Source organism: Mya arenaria, chromosome 13 (genome assembly GCF_026914265.1).
Source record: "Mya arenaria isolate MELC-2E11 chromosome 13, ASM2691426v1".
NCBI lineage: Eukaryota > Metazoa > Mollusca > Bivalvia > Myida > Myidae > Mya > Mya arenaria.
In genome coordinates this window covers 17,671,564-17,693,737 of record NC_069134.1, presented here as the reverse complement: position 1 = coordinate 17,693,737, position 22,174 = coordinate 17,671,564, and the positions used below count along the sequence as shown (strand labels likewise).

General features: G+C 33.4%; 1 protein-coding gene across 1 annotated transcript; it reads left to right on the top strand.

Annotated features, from left to right (window-relative positions):
* The first annotated feature begins 6,497 nt into the window (after nt 1-6,497).
* On the top strand, nt 6,498-21,807 carry LOC128214367 (transmembrane 9 superfamily member 4-like). The gene is made up of 19 exons (XM_052920791.1): nt 6,498-6,564; nt 9,495-9,611; nt 11,062-11,164; nt 11,568-11,611; nt 12,249-12,370; nt 12,700-12,802; nt 13,071-13,126; nt 13,522-13,661; nt 14,433-14,585; nt 14,843-14,913; nt 15,296-15,428; nt 15,704-15,785; nt 16,155-16,230; nt 16,489-16,668; nt 16,935-17,014; nt 17,145-17,208; nt 18,502-18,621; nt 18,996-19,085; nt 19,833-21,807. Exons 1-19 carry the CDS (start codon nt 6,553-6,555, stop codon nt 19,980-19,982), a joined length of 1,896 nt encoding a protein of 631 aa, XP_052776751.1. The 5' UTR covers nt 6,498-6,552; the 3' UTR covers nt 19,983-21,807.
* Nucleotides 21,808-22,174: the final 367 nt, after the last annotated feature.

The following is a 22,174-nucleotide window of genomic DNA, read 5'->3' as shown; positions in this document are numbered from 1 at the left end:
CTGCACAACACAACGAATGATAACATATCTTTTTTAGTGAATGCAATATTATCAATATGTTTTATATGATGACCAAACAATTGAATTCAAACATTTAAAACAAATTATACCGTTTTTGAAAAAGGTCAGAATCATAGAATCCAGTCAAATGATAGTATAATATTACATCATTACATTTCAGTTTTAACGCTTAGTGATAAAATAGAGTATTTGTTGCTGCTTCCTTATTGTATTGGAAAGAACTCCTGCAATGTTTTGAGAGAACTCCTTTAAAGAAGTTCTGAAAAATCCAGCAGATACCAAGTTAAGATAGATAAGATAGTATGAATATATTGCAGTAAAAGTATTGCAGTAATTAAACTGATTACACTGATTGATCTTAATCCCTTCGCCTTTTATACATGTACTATGTTTTTCCAGTATGATCAAAGCCCTATTAGCGTACGTGAGGCCCCGATCAGGGTGTGATAAACCTCCTCCTCGTCATCATAGGACTCTTTCTAAAACTGAACTCAACATTAACATAGTTAAGATATAGTAGGTTTATACATTTAAACAAAAGGGTTATAAAATCCAATGATACAAAATTGTATATAACAATTATACAGGTCATAATGAAATTCGTTGTTATAAGCTATCAGTATAACCTATAATGCATTTATACCAACACAAGAATAAGCGTGATCCTGTTATAAGGAACTTAAGCTTGTTCGAGAAATTTGGGCCCATAGTTGGGAACATATTATTAGGTATAGGTTAAAATTCATGATAATGCTACAACATAAAATGAGTTTCTTTCCAAGGGATGTCTTGTCTTTTTAATGTTGTCTAAAATAAATGGTTTTATGCATGCTTTTATAAAAATACAATTCTTCCTCTACCTGAAGGAGCTGCAAAAAGTGTGCCTTTGCGTTATGTTACTGTGACAATGACTTTTCAGACTGCCTAAACAATGTAAAACATCCACGCAACCTGAAGCTCATGAGGCACAAAAGGAAAAAATGCGGGCTAGTTAAACTTAAATAGCTTTTATAAATTCTTACATGAACTGAAATAAATGGCGGAAACACATGTGATACCTTGTTTGACGCCAATGTGCGTGATGGTGAAAATATAAATATATGGTTAAATCGTATTAATTCAGAAAGGGAGAAGCAAGCGCAGCAAGGAAGCCTTTTTATTCACTATTCGGAACACTTTGGCAATTATCCACCAAAAACTACCTCGGATGTATGCTGGTACATCAGTAGAAGTAGTTCGTAAAATCTTAACTAGAAGTACTAATATAGTGTAGTGTTTTAAAGTGTATTTTGTATTAATATAAAGTGTAAATATAGGGGAAGTGCATATTTAAACGCTTTTTTTCGCTATTTTGCTTTATGATATTTATCTATTATATATAATATTTTATTATATATATAATAAATTGTAATATAAGAGAGAGAGAGAACTACTTAAATAGCAACATGGGAAGAAAATATCGATTTTTTTACTAACTGCATTTTTACCGATAAAAGCAGAATTTTTTTGAGGCTATCAATTAAATGATAATAAAACCCATTAATATCATAATACTGCAGTCCTGAAATTCACTTTAAAATTTCAAGTTTAATTCACTTTTTAAAATTGTCTGCCTATGGCGGGTGTTGCATAATTTTATCGATATACACTACCTGGTTTTCAAAAGGAAAAAAAAATGTATTTTAAACAAAAAAGTCAATTAAATGACTATGTTTACAAAGCAAGTCATTGAAAAAAAAATCAGTTATAAAAATGATCTTTTCCGCGTGTTCAGAATAAAATAAGGCCAGAAATTAGGCAGACCAGATTTTGCCAATGCTTTTCCATATATATTTCTAGTGTGCCAATTGAGTCAAGTATATGTATAGAAGTGTAACGTGCTAGCCAAACTAACAAACACCAGGTAGCCGAGCTTTCTGGAATTTTGGAAAGTTTTAAAATCTAAACAGTCTAGTAATGTCAATGCATCTTTAGAAGATGTGTATACTCATTTCAAAAATATTAACTCCAACGCTAATTCTAATAATATTGACCTGAACGACGATACTATGGAAAATATTGATATTGACGGAAATGAGTAAAATATACCAATGATGATACATATGATGAATTGAAAAAGCGATTAAACAATTAAAGAACAATAAAGCGTGTGGTGAAGATAATATTTTAAATGAACATATCAAATATTCTTATTGTTGTTTCAAAGAAGTTTATATTAAACTTTTTAACATTATGTTTGATAAAGGTCTCGTACCACAAAACTGGACCGTTGGTATTATACATCCAATTTATAAAAATAAAGGTGATACATCTGATCCTGTAAATTATAGACCAATCACTTTACTTAGTTGTTTTGGTAAATTGTTTACCTTAATACTGAATAACAGATTTCAAAAATTTGCCAAGAATCATGATTTGTTAAGTGAATATCAATCAGGTTTTAGACAAGGATATTCAACAGTGGACAATATGTTTGTCATAAATATGTTAATAGACCTTCTTCATAATTCAAAGAAAAAGTTATTTTGTGCATTCATAGATCTTAAAGGAGCATTTGATACCATAAATAGAAGCTACTTGTGGATAAAATGTGTATAGCAGGGAAATTTATACAAATTATAAAAAAAATATATGAAAATGCTAAAAGTTGTGTACGTGTTAATGGTGTAAAGTCAAACTATTTCCCTTGTACTATAGGTGTAAGGCAGGGCGAGAGCCTTTCTCCGTTGTTATTTTCTATGTTTATGAACGATTTACATAGCTTCTTTGCAAATAGTAATATTGTTAAGGGTACAATTGTGTATAGACATGATGATGATGTTCGTTTGATAGATTTTTAAAAGTTATTTGTATTGCTCTATGCAGATGACACAGTCATATTGGCAGAATCATATACAGATCTGCAATATGCTCTAAACATATATGAAAATTATTGTAAAAGATGGCAACTTACTGTTAACACCACTAAAACAAAAGTGCTTATTTTTCGAAGGGAAGACGTTTGAACACGAATTCCTTCTATGCGATGATAAATTAGAAATAAACGAATATAAATATTTAGGTGTGTTATTTAGTAGAAGTGGTTCGTTTTTCAAAGCAAAAGAATATATCGCAAAGCAAGCCACTAAAGCTATGTTTGTTTTGTTGAAGAAAGCTAGATATCATTGTCTTTCTATTGAATTGCAAATTGATTTATTTCACAAAGTTGTCAAACCTATTTTGTTATATGGATGTGAATGTTGGGGTTATGGTAATATTAATATTCTCGAGAAAGTGCAACTAAAGTATTTGAAATATGTGTTAGGTGTCAAGATCAGTACACCAAACTGTATTGTATATGGCGAAACTGGTGTTAAACCTCTAAATATTGACATTAATACACGTTTGATTGACTTTTGGTCAAAATTAATAACCCCGCCGTTACCTAAACTTACTGTATCTTTATATAATATTGTCCTAAGTAGATTTATGTTTTCCGAAAATCCACGACAGTCCCATTTCCAATGGATTCGTAATATTAAGGAAATATTGATTAAATGCGGGCATATTAACATTTGGCAGAGTCATGATTTTTTAAACAGATCATGGTTAAAGAAAACTGTTTATCAAAAATTGTCCGATCTCTTTATTAATGAATGGTTTTCTACTATAAATACTTCTAGAAAATGTATAAATTATAGGTTGTATAAAGAAAAGTTTGAATTTGAAAATTATCTTGTACAGACACCTTACAAACTCTTGCGATATATGATAAAATTTAGAACTAGAAATACCAAATTACCTGTGGAAATTGGAAGTTGGAATAATGTAGAATACAACGACAGAAAATGTTTATTTTGTAACGATAATAGCATAGGAGATGAATATCATTATTTGTTGGAATGTCAAGAATTTGTTGGTAAAAGAAAAAGTTGTCTTGATAATAAATATATTACACATCCAAATATTATTAAATTTAAACAAGTAATGCAAATAAGACCTGATTCAGGTATACATTTTGAAAAACTATGTAAGCTTATTAAAGAGATAATGGTTCGATTCTCATAATGATACATACATTGATGCATTTTGTTTCCCTTTAAATGCCTCCTCCATTATAAAGGTATAATGTTAATATTGGATGACACTGATTGAATTTATTTATTCTTATAGATTATGTCTTAAAATGTTGAGACTATTCTCGTTCTTTACATAGTTGTATATATATATAATTATATATATATATATTTCAATACTCTTTTTGTCATGTTTTGTGACATGAGTTATACGAAATAAACTTGGAAACTTGGAAACTTGGCGTAAAGAAACAAACACCAACAGATCCCTTCAAAGAGAATGCTCGACCCTGAAGGGATCCACTGGTCTTTATATACACTGACTTCTCTTTCTTACAGATCACGGGCTTTGCTAATTTGCATATTACCAAGTTAACATACGTACTACGAACGTACTTCCGTTTTATACGGAATATTAAGAACACACATCCGCCTACAGCGGACCGTTACGTTACTTTCCCCTCCGAGAAGACTCGTCCCGAGTCTTAGACTGGGAATCTAATTGGTAAGGCAACTCCGTTCCGGCAGTTGTCATTATCCCACCGCTGCCACCAATTGTAACGTGCGCCGTCAAACAAACAAACACCAGATAGCCGAGCTTTCTGGCGTAATGAAACAAACACCAACAGATCTCTTCAGGGAAAAGCATGCTCGACCCTGAAGGGGTCCACTGGTCTTTATATACGCTAACTTCTCTATTCTTACAGATCCCGGACTTTGCTAATTTGCATAATACCAAGTTAACATACGTACTACGAACGTACTTTATACGGAATATTAAGAACGCACATCCGCCTACAGCGGACCGCTACAGTAGTAGTAGTAGTAGTAGTAGAAGAAGTAGTAGTAGTAGTATTGTAAGACAGTATGATGACATGAAGCAATACTAGGTTGTATTCCAAGTAATAGTTAAATGTCATGAAGTAACATTTCAAAGATTAAGAATGGGCGGAGTTGGGACCAGTTTTGTTATTAAGGGTTCTTTAAACCATACGTAACGCAACCAGGACTAGGAGTTAATGTCGAAACTATCTCAGGTACCACGAATGCAGGGAGGTCGGGACCGGTCTTGTTGTTTAGGTATATCGATTCCCTACGTAACGCGACCGTCGGCTCATCTCTGACGTACCTGCGTCATTTCCTCCTATACGGCGCCAAAATCCCATTCCTTACAATGGGGTACTTTGTGTTGAAGATAGCTCAGCATCCCAGCACGTGCAGAAGTTGGGACCAGTTTTTTTATATTTATGGTTCTCTTAAGTTAACCCTGCGTAACGCAATCCGGTTTTCTAAGGCCAAAAAGTACGACCAAAACGTTACATTTCAGCGGGTTCTGCCATACCTTATAAAGGTGAGTTAAACGTCGAATATATCTCCGGAACCTTAAATACGAGGAAGTCGGGGCTGGTCTTGTTGTTTAGGTCTGTCGTTTCTCTACGTAACGCGATCGTCTGGGCATCTCTGACGTACCTGCGTTGCTGTTTCCGTTCGCGAAGAATTTTCTCCTATACGGTCAAAATCACAGTTACTTGGTATTTGGACTGCATTTTTTGGCCAGTCGAGCGATTGGTCCCTAGGGTGATCTCTTGGATTGAGAATCATAAAAAAAAATGTGTTTTAGTACTCTACGATACACATAATAAACATATAATCAACTTTTTGTCGTTTATTTTTACATATTAAATATTTTACAATTCCATACATTCTTTATCATTCACAAGTTATGAAGGTTAGCCGATTTCGGGTTGAGACATATGTGTGAAAACGAGCTCAGATCTACAAGAATGTTTCGATAAAACAGCTGTATACGTCGCATGCGTGTTCAGAAGGAAGTTATCTCCAAGATGCAAAGTCCTGCCAAAGACCTTGGAACATGTCCGATCGGCAAATCAGCAATATCACTTAATTTAATAAACCTTTTAGTATCGGTTACCATTTCATGAACATTCTGTGGAAACTGGTCTAATGATGGTATCCAAACCAAACAAGCATTCAAGTCTTTAATGTTTGTATACTCTCTATCAACTATTAAACGCGTTGGTTGTTTTGTAAAGGGTGGCCTAATCTTGTATGCATGGTAACCCTTAATAACTGATTTGTGTAACTCAATGACAGAAAAATCTGGTCCACTATAATCGCTTTCACTAAATGTAATCTCCGAAACCCCCGCCTGTGGATCGTACTCCGGTGAATCTTTTAGTGACTGAATATATATATATATATAGTGTATGATCTTTATCTAAAGGGAGCTATGCACCATACAATGGAGAACAGAACGCACAACCTCTTTAATCACCTATAAATATTAACTTTATTGGTGTGGATCATTTTTGCCTATTTAAGTCAACTAGATCAGCACAGATGACAAATGTATTTTTACAAACGCGCCGTGATGACCGATCACCAAACACCGTACTTCGAAAAGCCGATTTTATCGGACTACCCGATGACGTCACACTTCCACGTTTGATTCAAGATGGCGACATCTGTAAGTTTTTTTCGACATTTTGTACGGCATTTCATTAAAACAAGCATTGGAGGGTATTCAGTTAACTCTATTTACTAAGATTAGTAACATTACATGGCTAAATGTTGAAATTATGTGTATTATTTGTTGGAGTTTATTTTGAACTTCCCCAAATCTCCAAAAACTGAAATGTTTTTATGAACAACGTCACAAGACTTGACAAGTCAAATATAATAGTTGTAGATAAATGTTGCTTGTAATTAAATTAATACGTACAGTTTTCCTACATTTTGTAACATAATTCGAGATTGATGGTATTAAAATTGACATGGGCTTGCCACGGATATTTATAATCCTATTCTCATAATTCTGCAAGTTTAAATGCGTTGTCATGCAGAAAATGGGTCCAAATAATTGAAAGTGGACATTTTATATGGCAAAACTTTCACATAGTTAGGGATTAGAAGAGTCCTTTATTTAAGGTCCTTTATTTAAGACTAGCAGAAAATAGGATTGCAACTTCTAAATCTTTTCTATCATTAAAGTACATTAGAATTTGTTTTGAAATCACAGTTTTTCATTACAAATTATTGAAAACAAGACGTATATCTCATGCAACACCTTTGTCAATAACTACAGGGATTACCGTTGGCTTTATTTTTCAATATTTCACATTAAAGGACGCCTGAATTGGTATGTCAGATATATATCATATCACTTCTTGATACCTCTGTATCGATGATTTTCAAATAAATCTTAAAAGGGACCAAAATGTAAATATCAAATGAACATTAAACAGTATCAAATGAAATATTTTCCTTTATGTATCACATGAACTGGAAAGATTTATTCAAGTTATAAATAAGCTCGGGTTGAATATTTTTTCTTTTTTATGGATTCTGTATGAGCCAAATGGATATATACGGCAATTTTTCGTCCTTGCCGTTTTGTTGGAATTTTAATGGATTGAAGATTTAAGTACAAAATATGCGGTAAACAAGTCATTTATAATCATGCAAGAAGTAAGAAAAGCTTGACTCTTGTCTCATATCGGTTGTCTTCAAGATTCCTTATTTTAATTGTGTTTGTTAGGCTCTTTTTCATTGGCTATAGGCAATCGCCATGGTTTGCTGACTCCAAGAGAATCTATTAATACTATAGAAAACAGCGAAACGTCTCTGATTGGCTGAAATCTTTGGTGTTTGCACTCAAAATCGGGGCGATTGAACCAAAGTGTGGTACGCATAGCATCATCACTCTGGTGAATTAGAATGGTTCATCCTTGTTCAGTGTTCTTACTAAACAATTGAAGTTACAAGTGGCTCAGATTTGTACTTTGCTTATTACAATTGTATCCAAGGTCTTCTGAAGGCCATTTTCAGTGCCCCGGTACTGGAACGTTTGTTTTTCAAAATCCATATTGCTGAAGTGCTTTAAATGGTATTGTGTTAAGATCAAACTCCTGGAGCACTTGTATTTTCATACAGGACTTTTTCTGGCCATTTTGAGAAAAATACTCTAGACATTTTGGGAAAATATGCCACTAAAAATAAGTGAGAAAAAATAATTGCTTACATAAAAAGTTGGAAATTTTTTACAGTTAAAAGAACAAGCTTTTCGGTCTCCTGCAAATGAGGAAACTGTTAAAATAATAGTTTTTACCCCTTTGTAGGACCTGAAATGGCCTGAAATATCAATCTGTGGAAGTAAAAAAAATATCTATTGCAATAAAATATGACTGTTGATATTGCATAGTGATCTCTTAATGTGATGATAAACGATTTCTGAATTCAATAATCACCAAAACTTTATACCACACAATTCATGAAGACGTTGTATGAACAATACATGACAAAATTAATAAAAAAAAATGTTTTGCTTTTGATTGGGATTTTTTTTCTCTACATTGGGAAAACTGTCATATTTTGCTAGTGGAATGGGTTCGATTTTTGGACCTGTGGGAGCTATAGAAAAAACTAGTCATGTGCTAAAAAATTCCCGAGAAATAGGTCTGCTTAGCCTTACTTACAAAGACTTATTTAGAAAAAATGTTTTGAGTACAAAACATTGAGATACTTAACATATGCATATATAATTATTTCCTTCAATGCTGTGAAACTGTTGTTGTTTATTGAAGAATATTATAATCTATTGACTATGACACTTATTCAGGTAAAACATGTACTGTACATTATTAAAAAGTGAAAATAAATAAATGTCAAAAAAAGAACAAGGTTTTGTACATGTTAGGTGCTGGCGTGAAACTGTGCATCCTGCAAAATTATCCTGACAAAAAAATATCAGCTATTTCTTGGGTCATTTGAACCAGATACTCTCTGAAAGTTTGCTGGTCCTCGTTTATGAATGTCTAGAATGGAAATACATTCAATAAAAATGAAAAGTGGACTTGGCAAGTAAATTCCCCAAAAAATGCTAATCAGTTAGAAGTAGAAAAATTACTGGATTTGTTTTAGGAAAAGGGACGATTTCTTTTGAAAAATGGATGCTTTTTTTGCAAGGGAAAACAGGCAACATTCGGCCATAAAATTAACAAAAAATCACTGCTAAAAATAGATTGATTTGTTGTATAATATGTAAAGTTGGTCAAATCATACATATTCGCCTTCATATGATTTATTAAAATGCCTGATTTTGCCTTCAAAGCTTTCTTTTTTTTCCCAATTTAATAGACTAAGGCTCTGATGGTCGAAATTATTTCCACAAAAATCCCTGACTGTATATTCTATACTAATGAGGTTATGTATAAATTGTGATGTTCCATACTTTCAAGTTAACAGTCATGAATACAGCAAAATACACTCAAATTTTTTAATAAGGATCAACATATTTATAATCTGAAAATACGGAGAGAGAAACCTGCACATTATATTGGCATGCCTGTCTATGAGGCAAGATGCATTAAAACCTAATTCTCATGCTATCTTTTACAGATGGAGATGAAGTTCCTTGTTATATTGTGTGCTTTAGCAGCTAGAGTCAGCTATGGGTTTTACATTCCGGGGGTTGCACCAAACGACTTCAACAAAGGGGATCCAGTGGATGTCAAGGTATTAAGTGAACCTTTTATTTGATAACCTTAATGGGGGGGAAATTGTGGGAAATGATTTTTTTTTGATAACGTAAACATTTTAGGAAAAAAAATAATTTACAGACAAAGTTAAATTTTGAGCCGACTATCAGGGATAGTTGATTGATCTTTGCCCCGTGTTAAAGTCAACAACAGGGACATATCAGTATTTACTAACTAGATGGGAAATGACACAAAATATTATCGGTTCGTCTGTCTGCCAGTGATATGCTGTTAACACTGCTTTTTGACAAAGGACTGATGAAGGGAGACTTTAATCGGACTTTCATTATGAATGAAGTTTTTTCTCCCAAACAAGGAAGTTCAAGTCTTAGTATTTCTCCCTTTTTGTACATCAGTTCTGACAAAATATGAAATATTTCACAATTGAATTCTGCCAACTGTACATAAGGGTACTTAAATTATTACTTTGATTCAAAACTTAATGAAAATACGGTTTATAATGTAACAATAACACCAGTTTATGACACTTTGAACTTCCAAGCTTTCTCCTTTGGAAGTTATCCTAAATTGAAAGGACTCAATTTTTGAAGTTTTATCCTATTTCGTGGGAGTAATATACTTCCAAACTTCCTTAAACGGAAGCCCTGACTCAAGAGAGAGACTTGATTTCCTCCATGATGAAGAGACAAAAAGTAATCTTATGAAAAAATAACAGTTTTCATGTTTATCATAAACAGACATAAACAAATCACATCACAATTCAGGCCCTAATCACATCCTGCTGAGACTCTAGCAAAGATAACAATGTTAACTGAAAAGTTGGTATTTTCACTACAATGACATGTTCTTTATAAGTGGACTGTCTTTTGTCAAATTGCATTTACAAAATTTGCAAATGAAAGCATTATTGACTACATTTTTTTAATATTTTCTTCGCAAATGTTACAGCTTTTGCAAATAAGTATCCTATGGTTTTGTTTCAATGCATTTTTTTGGCTGCCTTTCTTCGAACTGCTTCCTAAGAACCATTTTGACTAATTATATGTTGACAATGATGATTTCCAATTCACAATTGTACAATTTAAGCAGACCTAGTAGGTCATTGGTAGAAGTACTTGGTACAAAAAGAAATTGGCCAAAATTAAGGATTTTGCTGTGTGTACATACAAAAATTAGCCAACTACTTTTCTTTTGGTGTTTTACAAATATCTTCAAAATAGTTTGAATGATATTTGATTGCCATTTTGTATTTGCAGGTACCCAATATACTGCTTGTTTGGAGTTATCCTATTATTACTCGGTTATGCTCCTTTTGCTGTTACTATGGTACATGTATTTTATTGGGTTGGACGATGATGGGTAGTACCAAAGATACTACAGATTTAATTCTGCATATTTCTAGTCATTTATCAACAGATTGTCGGTAGTATTATTGGATCCAGTCTCACTTGTCTGTTTTGTTTCAGGGTGTGAAGCTGACAAGTATCAAGACCCAACTTCCCATGGAGTTCTACAGGGCTCCATTCTGTGAGCCAGTCGGAGGGGCAGAGTTCAAACCAGAAAATCTTGGTGAGCTGGAAAATTGCAAGGCTTGAAGCCTTTCTAGGTTTAAGCTTGTCTGTTGTTGTTTTTAAAGAAAAAAAGTTAGGGTACTGTCATAACCTTGGTGATGTTGTCGTTGTTGAAGTGCAATGCTTTAACCTTGACGGTAATGCAAAAAATGTTTTTGCGTACCATGATGCACATTTTTCCAGAGACAATACTTGCATGTTTTGCAAGGTCCATAACTCTCCATAATTGTCAAATTATGCTCCTGGTTGACCAAAAAAACAGACCAGCATTAATGTTTGCCCTTGTCTTACTTTGCATTTTATTGTGAAATCTTATAGCTAAAGTCATTTTTAGACAGATTGCCAATAACTAACACAGCACTTTATACCCAGTTGTTATAATCTAAATCTTAAATTTTCAGGTGAGGTTTTGCGGGGAGATAGAATTGTAACTACAGCATACAATGTGAGTAGCTTTCACACAGGAAGAGTAACACTGCCCTGCTGCATTGTAAAACATAATGCAAGCATCCTAATATTTATTTGTTGTTTCTTTTTATTCTAGCAAGCTAGTACACCAAATGTTATTGCTTATTTCAAATACAATATTAAACTCCGGTCAGACATATAATTATAGCAAACAAATATAATTTTCTGTATCATTTTACATTGATGTTTTAAATGAATAGTGAATCAATTCAACTATGAAGAATATATTTTGTGTCAATTTGCATGGTATTCAAATTTTAAAAGTATTTAAATCTTTTCCTTAATCATTTTACTTAGAAAGGAAATTTTGTTATTAATTGATTAAACAAGCATATATTGAGTGAGTGTCTGTTGGGTTAACCAATACTTATTAAACAGATGAACAGTAGTAGCGTACAGCATTCCAAAATCAATTAAAAAATTACAATGATATAGATAATGAAGGATTAAGGCATTACAAAAGTGTCGGTATGGTCTTGATCCTTGTTGTCATGGTAACAGGTTAGATATATGGCTGCTGAGCTTGGTTTGGTAGTTTCCATTGTATTGATTTTGTCACAAATGTGCACTCAGTAATTTTGACTTTATGTTATCCTTTACTTTTTACGTTGCAGATTAAAGCATTGCAGAACGAGCCATGTTCCCTGCTTTGTAAAGAGCAGCCATCCAAGAAACTGTCAGTGAAGGAATCCAAGATCCTGGTGGACCTCATCAAAAATGACTACTATGTCCACCTGTATGGGTTACAATACACTCAATTTTTTACTTCATTTTATTTTATTACCATAAATTACGAAACAGGAATAAAGGCTAGAAATTGTTCTATATGTTTCTGTAGGAAAAAAACATAATCATGTTTTAAACTTTTCATTGAAATATATCAATAGTTTTTATCACTATTCAATTATCTCGGAAGGAAGGCTATATAAAAACATGTATACAGCATTCATTGACTGTCTCTTGAATGTTTTCTGTATGTCATGATGAAGAAGGTTTAAATAACATTAATTGGTGTTGTTTCAATAAGCTTACCTCATGTTTGTTTCATGGACTGTTTCCATTCAGGTTGGTGGACAACCTGCCGTGTGCTACCAAGTTCCAGATGCTGGACTCCAAGGCTGACCAGTATGAGCATGGCTACAGGCTCGGCTTTGAGAAGGATGGCAAAGTGAGTATAATGGTGATCAGAAAAATGTCTTCTTAGTGTCTGCATTTATGCAAATATGATAATAATAGGTATCATTAGTGATGTCTTGTATAGAAATTTACTTTCAGGCAGGCTTGTACGATGATTTATTAATTTGTTAATAAATATCAAATGATACCTGAGCTTTGTCTTTAAATGATTTTGGTTGAATGTTCATTTCCAACATGCCTTTTTAAGAATATCGTTATGAATCGTGTGTTCATGTAATATTTACTGTTGTATATTTCAGTTTTACCTCAACAACCATCTGAGTATTGACTTGATGTACCATCAAGATGAAGTTGCGTATGTCCAGTTATTACATAATTATGCATAAACTTGCCCAGTGTGGTTTTATGAGCTTTAACGTCACGAACAACATATGATTGTGACATGTCCCAATAATATTTCAATAATATTTTTATACAAACTTAAAATGCTTCTACATTTACTCAGTGGTTTAATTTAGCTCAAGCCTGTAAGACTTGCACTGATAAAATATTTGTTTGATGTGTTCAAAATCTATAGTTTGCAAAGAATGTTATAAGCCAAGTCATAATGTAAGAATTTAGACTTGTTCTGTTGACAGTCTAATTTTGATGACTGTTTTCCATATTTGACCTTACTGTCATAACTTAAATCATTTGTTCGGATTACTTTTCATTCAACAAATAAATTCATCATATTATTTTACTCTTCAGAAACACATACCGAGTAGTGGGCTTTGAGGTGCAGCCAGTCAGCCGTGCCATCAGTAACATTGACATCAAGGATGCAAACTGCGCTGTGAAAGCTGATATTGCTCAGAAGACACCAGATCCCATGCAGATTGAGCCGAAAGGTGGGAATCTTGTCATTTGATCTAAATTAGTACATACAACAGCTGTTACCTTAATGCAGGAACTCGATATCTATTAATATTGCATTTATTGAGTTCATGCACTAGTGTAACAAAATGTTTATGACAAATACATAGTTAAAGCATGAAATATTTGCTGGATGGATGAGTACATAAATTTTGATGACGGTATTATTCAATTGTACAAAAGTCAGATAAATATGTTGGTATTACACTCTTAGGTTTTGTCTTGGTCTTGTCAAAATGTGTACTTTCATTGCTTTTGATTGCAATGTTCAAAAATATTCCACATGGCAGAACTTGTGTACAGTAAAACTGTGGTCGTTCGAACAGGCAGTTGTTTGAGAACCGGTGATCAGTTGAGGTCAAGGCCATCATTCCTGATATTATTATATAAAATATACTGACAATGGATCAAAATCTAATAAGTCAATTTTAAAATGATTTAGTATACGACAGCCTTTGAACATATGGCTGATTTCCACAATGCAATAAATAATACGTGCCGAAGTAAAAAATCAGTATGATGACTTGAAACTTTGATACATTTTATATAAAGGCACTTCATAGGATACTAAAATGGACGCTTGAATCATTCGAAACATCATATCTCTCAAAGTGTCAGCTTGGGTGTCTTCGAGCAATTGCAGTTTTACTCTCAAAGTGTAGAAGGGAAAAAAATCACAAGATGGATACCAAAAATTTGAAATATGTTATTCATGGTAAGGTTTACATTTGTAGTGCTTATTTCAGACGGGCAGGAGGTTATGTTCACATATGAGGTTACCTGGCACAAGAGTGACCTGAAGTGGGCCTCACGCTGGGACACCTACCTCACAATGACTGACGTACAGATTCATTGGTTTTCCATTGTCAACTCTGTTGTCGTTGTTTTTTTCCTCTCGGGTATGTCCCACCAGTTTTGCTGTTTTGTTTAATGATAAGGTCATTCAGTGAATTCCACCGAGCCTACTATTTAATCTTACTTTATTCACAAGAAAGAATAGTTATTTGGTGACCAATAAAAGTATTCTATTTTGTAATTAATATTAATAGCAACTTTAGTAATAGCAAAGTGAAAGATAATCTGCAGTTCAATTTGATCTTAGGGGGAAAATGTTTATATTTTTTACTGTTATTGTATGGAACATATTGTACTGCAGGCATTCTGACAATGATCATGGTGAGAACCCTGAGGAAGGATATTGCCAAGTACAACAGGGATGAGGATTTGGTAAGACATTTACCTTTCAGAAAGTTTTCTATCATTATAAGCTATAGATCATAATCATGAAAATATATTTTTCTATTACACTCATGAAATAAAATAAGATCTTTCACTGAAATCAATCATCTATATTACAATTGATAAAAAATACTTTTTTGTCTCAAATGAAGGTCTATTTTACATTTTAACATTAACATTTTATGTTGGTAATTAATTATTTATGGTTAAAGCAGCCTGGTGAAAGACTAACTTAATTAAAATGCTTCTGATGCACGCACAAATAAACCTTAATTATATTTAGCTGTTAATTTATAATTTCATTATTCTTGGCGAATTTTATACCGTTGTAACTGCTATACAAATCTTACTGTGGCATTCACTACTGCAGGAAGAGACCATGGAAGAATCCGGCTGGAAGCTGGTGCACGGTGATGTGTTCCGTCCTCCCAAGAGCAACAAGCTCCTCTCCTCCCTGCTGGGCGCCGGCATCCAGGTCTTCTGTATGGCACTCATCACTGTCGGTTAGTATCGGTCTGTTCCTGTATAGTTGGATATAGTGAATATATTGAAATTCGTACATCTATCACTACATGTAGTCCATTACAGGTTAAAAAGAGTATGGTACAATTTTAAGCTTGTTTGTTTTTCCATATGTTTATCTGGCCCTTTTACTCTGCATTTAATAATTGTCAAATCATGCTTCTTGTTTGACAGAAAATCAAACAGATCTTCCGCTCTGCTGCATTCTTGTTACATATATATGTCATTAAATTAAGGTGTTGATGTTTTGTTGCAGTTTTTGCCATGTTTGGTATGTTGTCGCCAGCCTCTAGGGGAGCCCTTATGACTGCTGCCCTCTTTCTGTTTGTGTTCATGGGGTAAGTCCTTGTACATTTTTTACAAATAAATAGAATTTCCAATACAGTTTATGTTCTTTCTTACCTTAATTTTTGTTTTCTGCTAAGTGCAGTGGTTATTGTACTCACACTTCTTACCAAGGCATTCTGGGTTTGATTCCCTGTCTGGCCATATGAACAGAACAGAAAACAAAACAAATCATTTAGTCCAGGTACTCTGGTTTCTGTCACATCACAAGACCACACTCGCTTAACATCCTGCCAATAAAAGACATTAATACAATTTTATAATAACTTGCTTCATAATCATAATAAAATAAGAAAGTTTATAATAAGTTTATACTGAAAGATGGGATTATTGTGGTGACAAATCTTTGGTTTGTTTGTCAGATTGGTAGGTGGGTACTTCGCTGCTAGGATCTACAAAACAATGAAGGGTGCTCAGTGGAAAAAGTCAGCTCTCCAGGTGGGTAACAAATGCTTACATTTACATTTAATCACAGCTACAATGTGTCCCATATGATGTGCTAGTCTGTTAACTAATCTTCAAAATATTCCATTCCATTTTGAATACTGATAAGTTTGAAGTATATTGAACATGACATGTATACATATTGAACTGTACTTGTACTAGTACAGCCCATATAAAATCACTGTTATACAAAAATAATCTTGTCAGCGTCACAAGCCTTAAGTTGTAAATTCCCAAATTTTTCCTTCACAGACAGCCACATTGTACCCAGGGTTTATATTCTGCATCTGCTTCGTCCTGAACTTCTTCATCTGGGGCAAGCACTCATCAGGGGCTGTCCCCTTCACCACCATGTTGGCCCTGCTCTGTATGTGGTTCGGCATCTCCCTGCCACTCGTATTCCTAGGGTACTACTTTGGCTTCCGGAAACAGGTAGGTGTTAAACAAACAGCAGTTATTGACCTCAATGGTTTCTTGTATACTTTGGGTTTAATATGCTAATGAAATCTAGTAGCAAGCATTTCAAAATATATTTCAAAATACATATAGTTAAATGTTTTATTGTGTGCCATTGATCCTAAAAAAGCCTTAAAGTATGAGTTTTGGTATACTTTAAAAAGATGTTTTAAACACAATATTTTAAGGATGTAAAATGTTATATTTTTTGTAATATCAGTAAGCTTTATCTAATTTTATAGGCTTACCAGCACCCTGTGCGAACAAACCAGATCCCAAGGCAGGTACCAGAACAGGCCTGGTATATGAACACATTCGCCAGGTGAGCAACTAAGGCTGTTAACATAATCTGTCCTATGCAACATGTTGTAATGTTCTACTGATAATGAAGTTTAAACCATTTCAGTTCCAAAAAATGAGAAAGATTATCAAATGTGTGTTCTATTTTTCAGTATTTTGATGGCTGGTATCTTGCCGTTCGGAGCCATGTTTATTGAGCTGTTCTTTATATTCACTGTGAGTATTAGCTGGTCAAGATTCTAGTTTAAAGATTATAGAATAGCAGTAATGCAAAACTGATCATTAAACATTTTACTGACTCAGCTTTGGTTTTGGACTGATCTGCTCGTCTTGCTAATGTTGCTGTGATAAATTTATCAATTTAATGATTTAAAGATTATACAACAATGTTAATGGCTTTCAAGTATAGTAGTCTAACTCTGTCTTACCCAAGAAGTTGTGGGTTTGATCCCCAAAGCAGGGAAACGTTCTCTTGGTCTCTGAGAAAAAACACCAGTTCTGGTTTCTGCCCAGGAAACAGACTCGATAGTGATTTTTAGAATAAGGAGAGCTATCCTAGTCACCGGAGCGTCGGCGTAACCACTTATGTTAAAGTTTGCGTACCACCTCAAATATTTTCAGAGTCCATTGACATATGGCTTTTAAACTTTGCACACTTGTTTACCATCATGCCCCCAACCTGAACACAGGAGGAAGTAACTCTATCAAGCATTTTGACAAAATTATGCCCCTTTTTCTACTTAGAATTTACGTTAAAGTTTGCATACCACCTCAAATATTTTCCAATTCAATTTATGTAAATATCTCAGCACATCATGTATTGCATTGAAATCTAATCTAACAGTGATCCATGCATGTTTTGCCAAAACTTTTCAATCCATACACCGAAAAGCGGCGGAATAGTCGAGCGCGCTGTCTCTGTGACAGCTCTTGTTGTAATATACCCATCAAAAATCCACAAGCAATACATATCGCAAAATATGGTAGTCCGTAGTCCACTCCAGTGCAATACGGCTGTATTCCACTCTTTGTGACCTCAGGTCATAAGAAGTATCGTTGCTCTATGTTAAAATGACGTCATAAAACAAAATAGTGCTTCGTTAAAATGACATCTTTTATGAAAACATGTGGCTTTTAAGTGATCTAACCAGTTATGTATATAATAAAAGGGTTATTAGTGCTATGTTTTGATCAGGAATGTCATATTCAACTATTGTGGATTTTTGCAGATTTTGCAAAAATCCACTCAAGTCGAATACAACCTCCAATATCAAAACGCAGTACTAATATAAAAAAAAACCTTCGTTGTAAAATATTTAGATGTATATCAACAGTATGCACTATGCATACCAGTTTTCATCAGTGAAAAGGTTTTTCATATGACCGTAATTTAATGTGTTTGATATCTGAACCACTTGGCTTTCATAGTAGAACATTTACTATCAAGCATGGGGTCCCAGATTCCCTGGACTTTTTGAACCTATGATATAATCTGGCTTGTATACACAGGCTATCTGGGAGAACCAGTTCTACTACCTGTTCGGTTTCCTGTTCCTGGTGTTCGTCATCCTGCTCATCTCCGTCTCCCAGATTTCCATCGTCATGGTCTACTTCCAGCTATGTGGCGAGGTATTTACAAGCTTAATTCGGACATATTAGATGTATAACCATGTTGGTTTTCAGTGTTTTTTTCTTGTCTGCTTTTGAAGATAAGTCGAGGTTTTGTCAAAGCCTTGGTGTTGTCATCGTCTGGATCAAAACCTGCTCAAAATATTAAAAGAAACAGATTTATTTGTTTACCATGCATTTAATTTATGAAAAATTATATAGCCACTAATATTCTCTAGTATAAAATATGTAGTTGCTCATGTATACCATGGTTATAATGTTGTATATGTGTATGTTTTCAATGTTGATTTTCTGACCTGTTATTCCTTATTTAATGATGTATGCCTTCATGTGTCATTTTTCTTGATGTTATTCTAAATCCCTACTGTTTACAGGACTACCACTGGTGGTGGAGATCATTCATTGTTTCTGGAGGATCTGCCGTCTACATATTTGCCTACTCCATCTTTTACTTCATTACCAAGGTAACCAAACAGTAGTTTCTACTTACAATGAGATTTAATGTTTTAATGAGATAAAACCTCAATTTTTTCAAGTTAAGTCAATCTTAGTTTCTGCACTGTTGAATATTAAATAATTACAGTAATATTTTCATACATGCCATATTTTCTGGAGACCATTCAGGGGGATTTGTTCAAAAGGCTGAAAATTCAGGGGGATTTTGGTTGTATTCAGGGGGATTTTTTTAGCAGGTCTAAGTTGGCGAAATTTTAAAGTATTTTTAGGTGCAAGTATGAAAAATGGTATTCACATATAGTTTGCTTTGAAAACCTCTAAACTTTTTCATTATACAGAATTATTTTATGTCATGATTTATCATATTTTTATGATAAACTGTCATGTCATACTGTAATGCACTTGCAGAACAAAATATGTCATTGGAAAAATATGTTTTCAAGACAATTAAATTTACCCTCCTCCAAAGTCTTTAAAAAGATTGTGCTTAATTCTATCAGCTTTGATGACTTTCAGACAATAAGAGAATAGAATAAATATTATTAATTTCTAAAAATAAATAATTAAATTCTGGGGGATTTTTATCTCCTGCCTGGAAACCGGGGTATGGATCGAAATTCTGGGGTATTTTTCCCCCCGCCGGGGGATATGGCATTTATGTATTTTGAAGATGATATGAGGACCAATGTAGGAATCTGAAATTCATGTTATGTTACTCCTGCATGTATTACAAATATGTTATGTGTCCATTTTAGCTGGAGATCACTGCATTTGTATCCACCTTGTTGTACTTCGGATACACGCTACTGATGGTAACTACGTTTTGGCTGCTCACAGGGACTATCGGATTTTATGCAGCCTACTGGTTCATTAGGAAAATCTACAGTGCTATAAAAATAGACTGATGCTCTCACTCTGTGATAGATTTTAAAGACAGTAATATATCACTTCACATGTTTAACATTTGTTTGATGGGTTGAAATTGCACATAACTGTGGTATGCACATATCTTTTGTGATATGATTGGTATTTCCTGAAGTGGGAAAAGTGAATAGCTATGAACAAGACAATCTCATTTGCTAAGACTTTTACATGATAGACATGACTCTGGGATACAATGTAATGATTATAGTAAATCACATTTTGGAAAGTCTAATACTCTTGGACATCAACGATAGATCCTGGAAATGTTTGATAGCATTGATAACTATATACATATAGTAAAGCATTAGTATCTGTTTTGATTGACAAGAGGCAATAGGTTTGACTGTTCCAATGTGATATAAGATTAGTTTTATGTGACTGGGAAGTTGCATTTATCAGTGCCAATATCGAAGGAGTATGGCACTTGTATAAGTAAGGTACAAAATGCAGTGCATGTGTTTCTAACTTTGGGGTTTGTTACTTTGGGGTATGTTAGTATTGTAATCTTACAGGTGTACACCAGGTTCTTCATGTAGTTGGCTTGAGTAGGGGGCTTCAGAAGCTGATGAATTCCATGTTTTGTTGTTGTTGTTGTTTTTCCATGTTTGAGAGATTTTTTTTATTTGTTAAGATTTTATTCCAAGTTCATACAAAAGATTGAATGATTTTAATGGACATAAATCTATATAACTATTGTATACTACTTTGCATATGATTTAGGTTTGAATCATGTGTATTTCATTAACAATATGTTTGGTTATATTCTATTTAGTAGATCAGTCAAGTTGTGATTCTTCATGTTTAATAGTTGAACGATTGCTTCTCCTGTATATATCTGTGATGTGAATACCCTGCAAATAATTAACAGTTGTCAACTGTACCCATCCATCCATTGTTAAAAAGATGCTTATTTGTCTTCTTTTTTTTCCAATGATATGTAAATAAGTTAACAGAGCATTAGGATATATATTCAATACATTGAGAAAAGCAAACTTTTATGATTACAGATTTAAAGATGATATGCAGATATCATTTTAAGTTTGGAAATGTTTATGTCTGTGAAGTTTCAACTTTATCTGGCCTAAAAATCAATGAATGCATGAATAAATAAGGGCCAACCTTTTTTTTATTACTTTATGAAATTAAACTTAAACTATAATTCCTAGCCATAAAATCAAGCTATAATGCTTTCATGGTAGTTTGGTGTTGAGAATCTTACGAATAAAACACCTTGCACTTGGATGTTATAACAAATGTGTTGAGCATATTTAAGCCATGTGTGACAAAAAAGGTCGTGTTGGCATACATGTACTAAACTTATGTCAAGATATTGTTGACTACAGTTGTTGTTTGTTCTAAAATAACATACATGTATATGCATCCTTTCTTAGTTTGGGATAAATTTGCACATTAAAACGCTCCAGACCAGGGTGATTCATTCAATTTTTAGTGGATAGAATTATAAACAACACCCTTATGAAGTTATTTTTTTTTTTTTTTTAGAAAAAAAATATGAACAATTTAACTCCTTTTTTTAGGAAAATATTAAATATGTTTCTTCAGCAATGTGAAAGATTGTCTACAAAATCCTTTATTGCTAGTTGGGCTTCATATATCTACAAATTATATGTGGGATTGAATCTTCTACACTGTAATGATTGTTACTACTATAATGTACACTAATCATGTGCTTCTTTTCATTTAACATTGTATTATTTATTCCATGATTGTTTCTATTAAGTAGTTATATTATTTATGAGTTATTAAATCGCTGTACATATTGGAAGAAATACAAATGATGGACCGAAGTATGTGTTTGTTAATAATTTTTTACCGGGCCTGAAAATCTGTCTTCCCTATCCTGGCTAAAACAACTCCCGTGTTTCTACATGTCATCTGATAACATCTTAGTGTATAATCGTGCATGATTTAAAAATGAAGTGGTTTTCAGAGGGCATAACAAAATTACGACAAATTTATAAAAAAGAAATAATACAATTATTCTAAATCCTTAATTTGGAGACGTTTCAAAATTACTCAGTAACCTTGGACTGACTTTATCAAACAATTACAAACACGCAATTAAAAATGGTGAATATTTTTCAAAAGGACACGGTCAAAATACTGGTATTTCAACAGAAGCTGATTATGTTCTAACTCAATTTAACTAAAC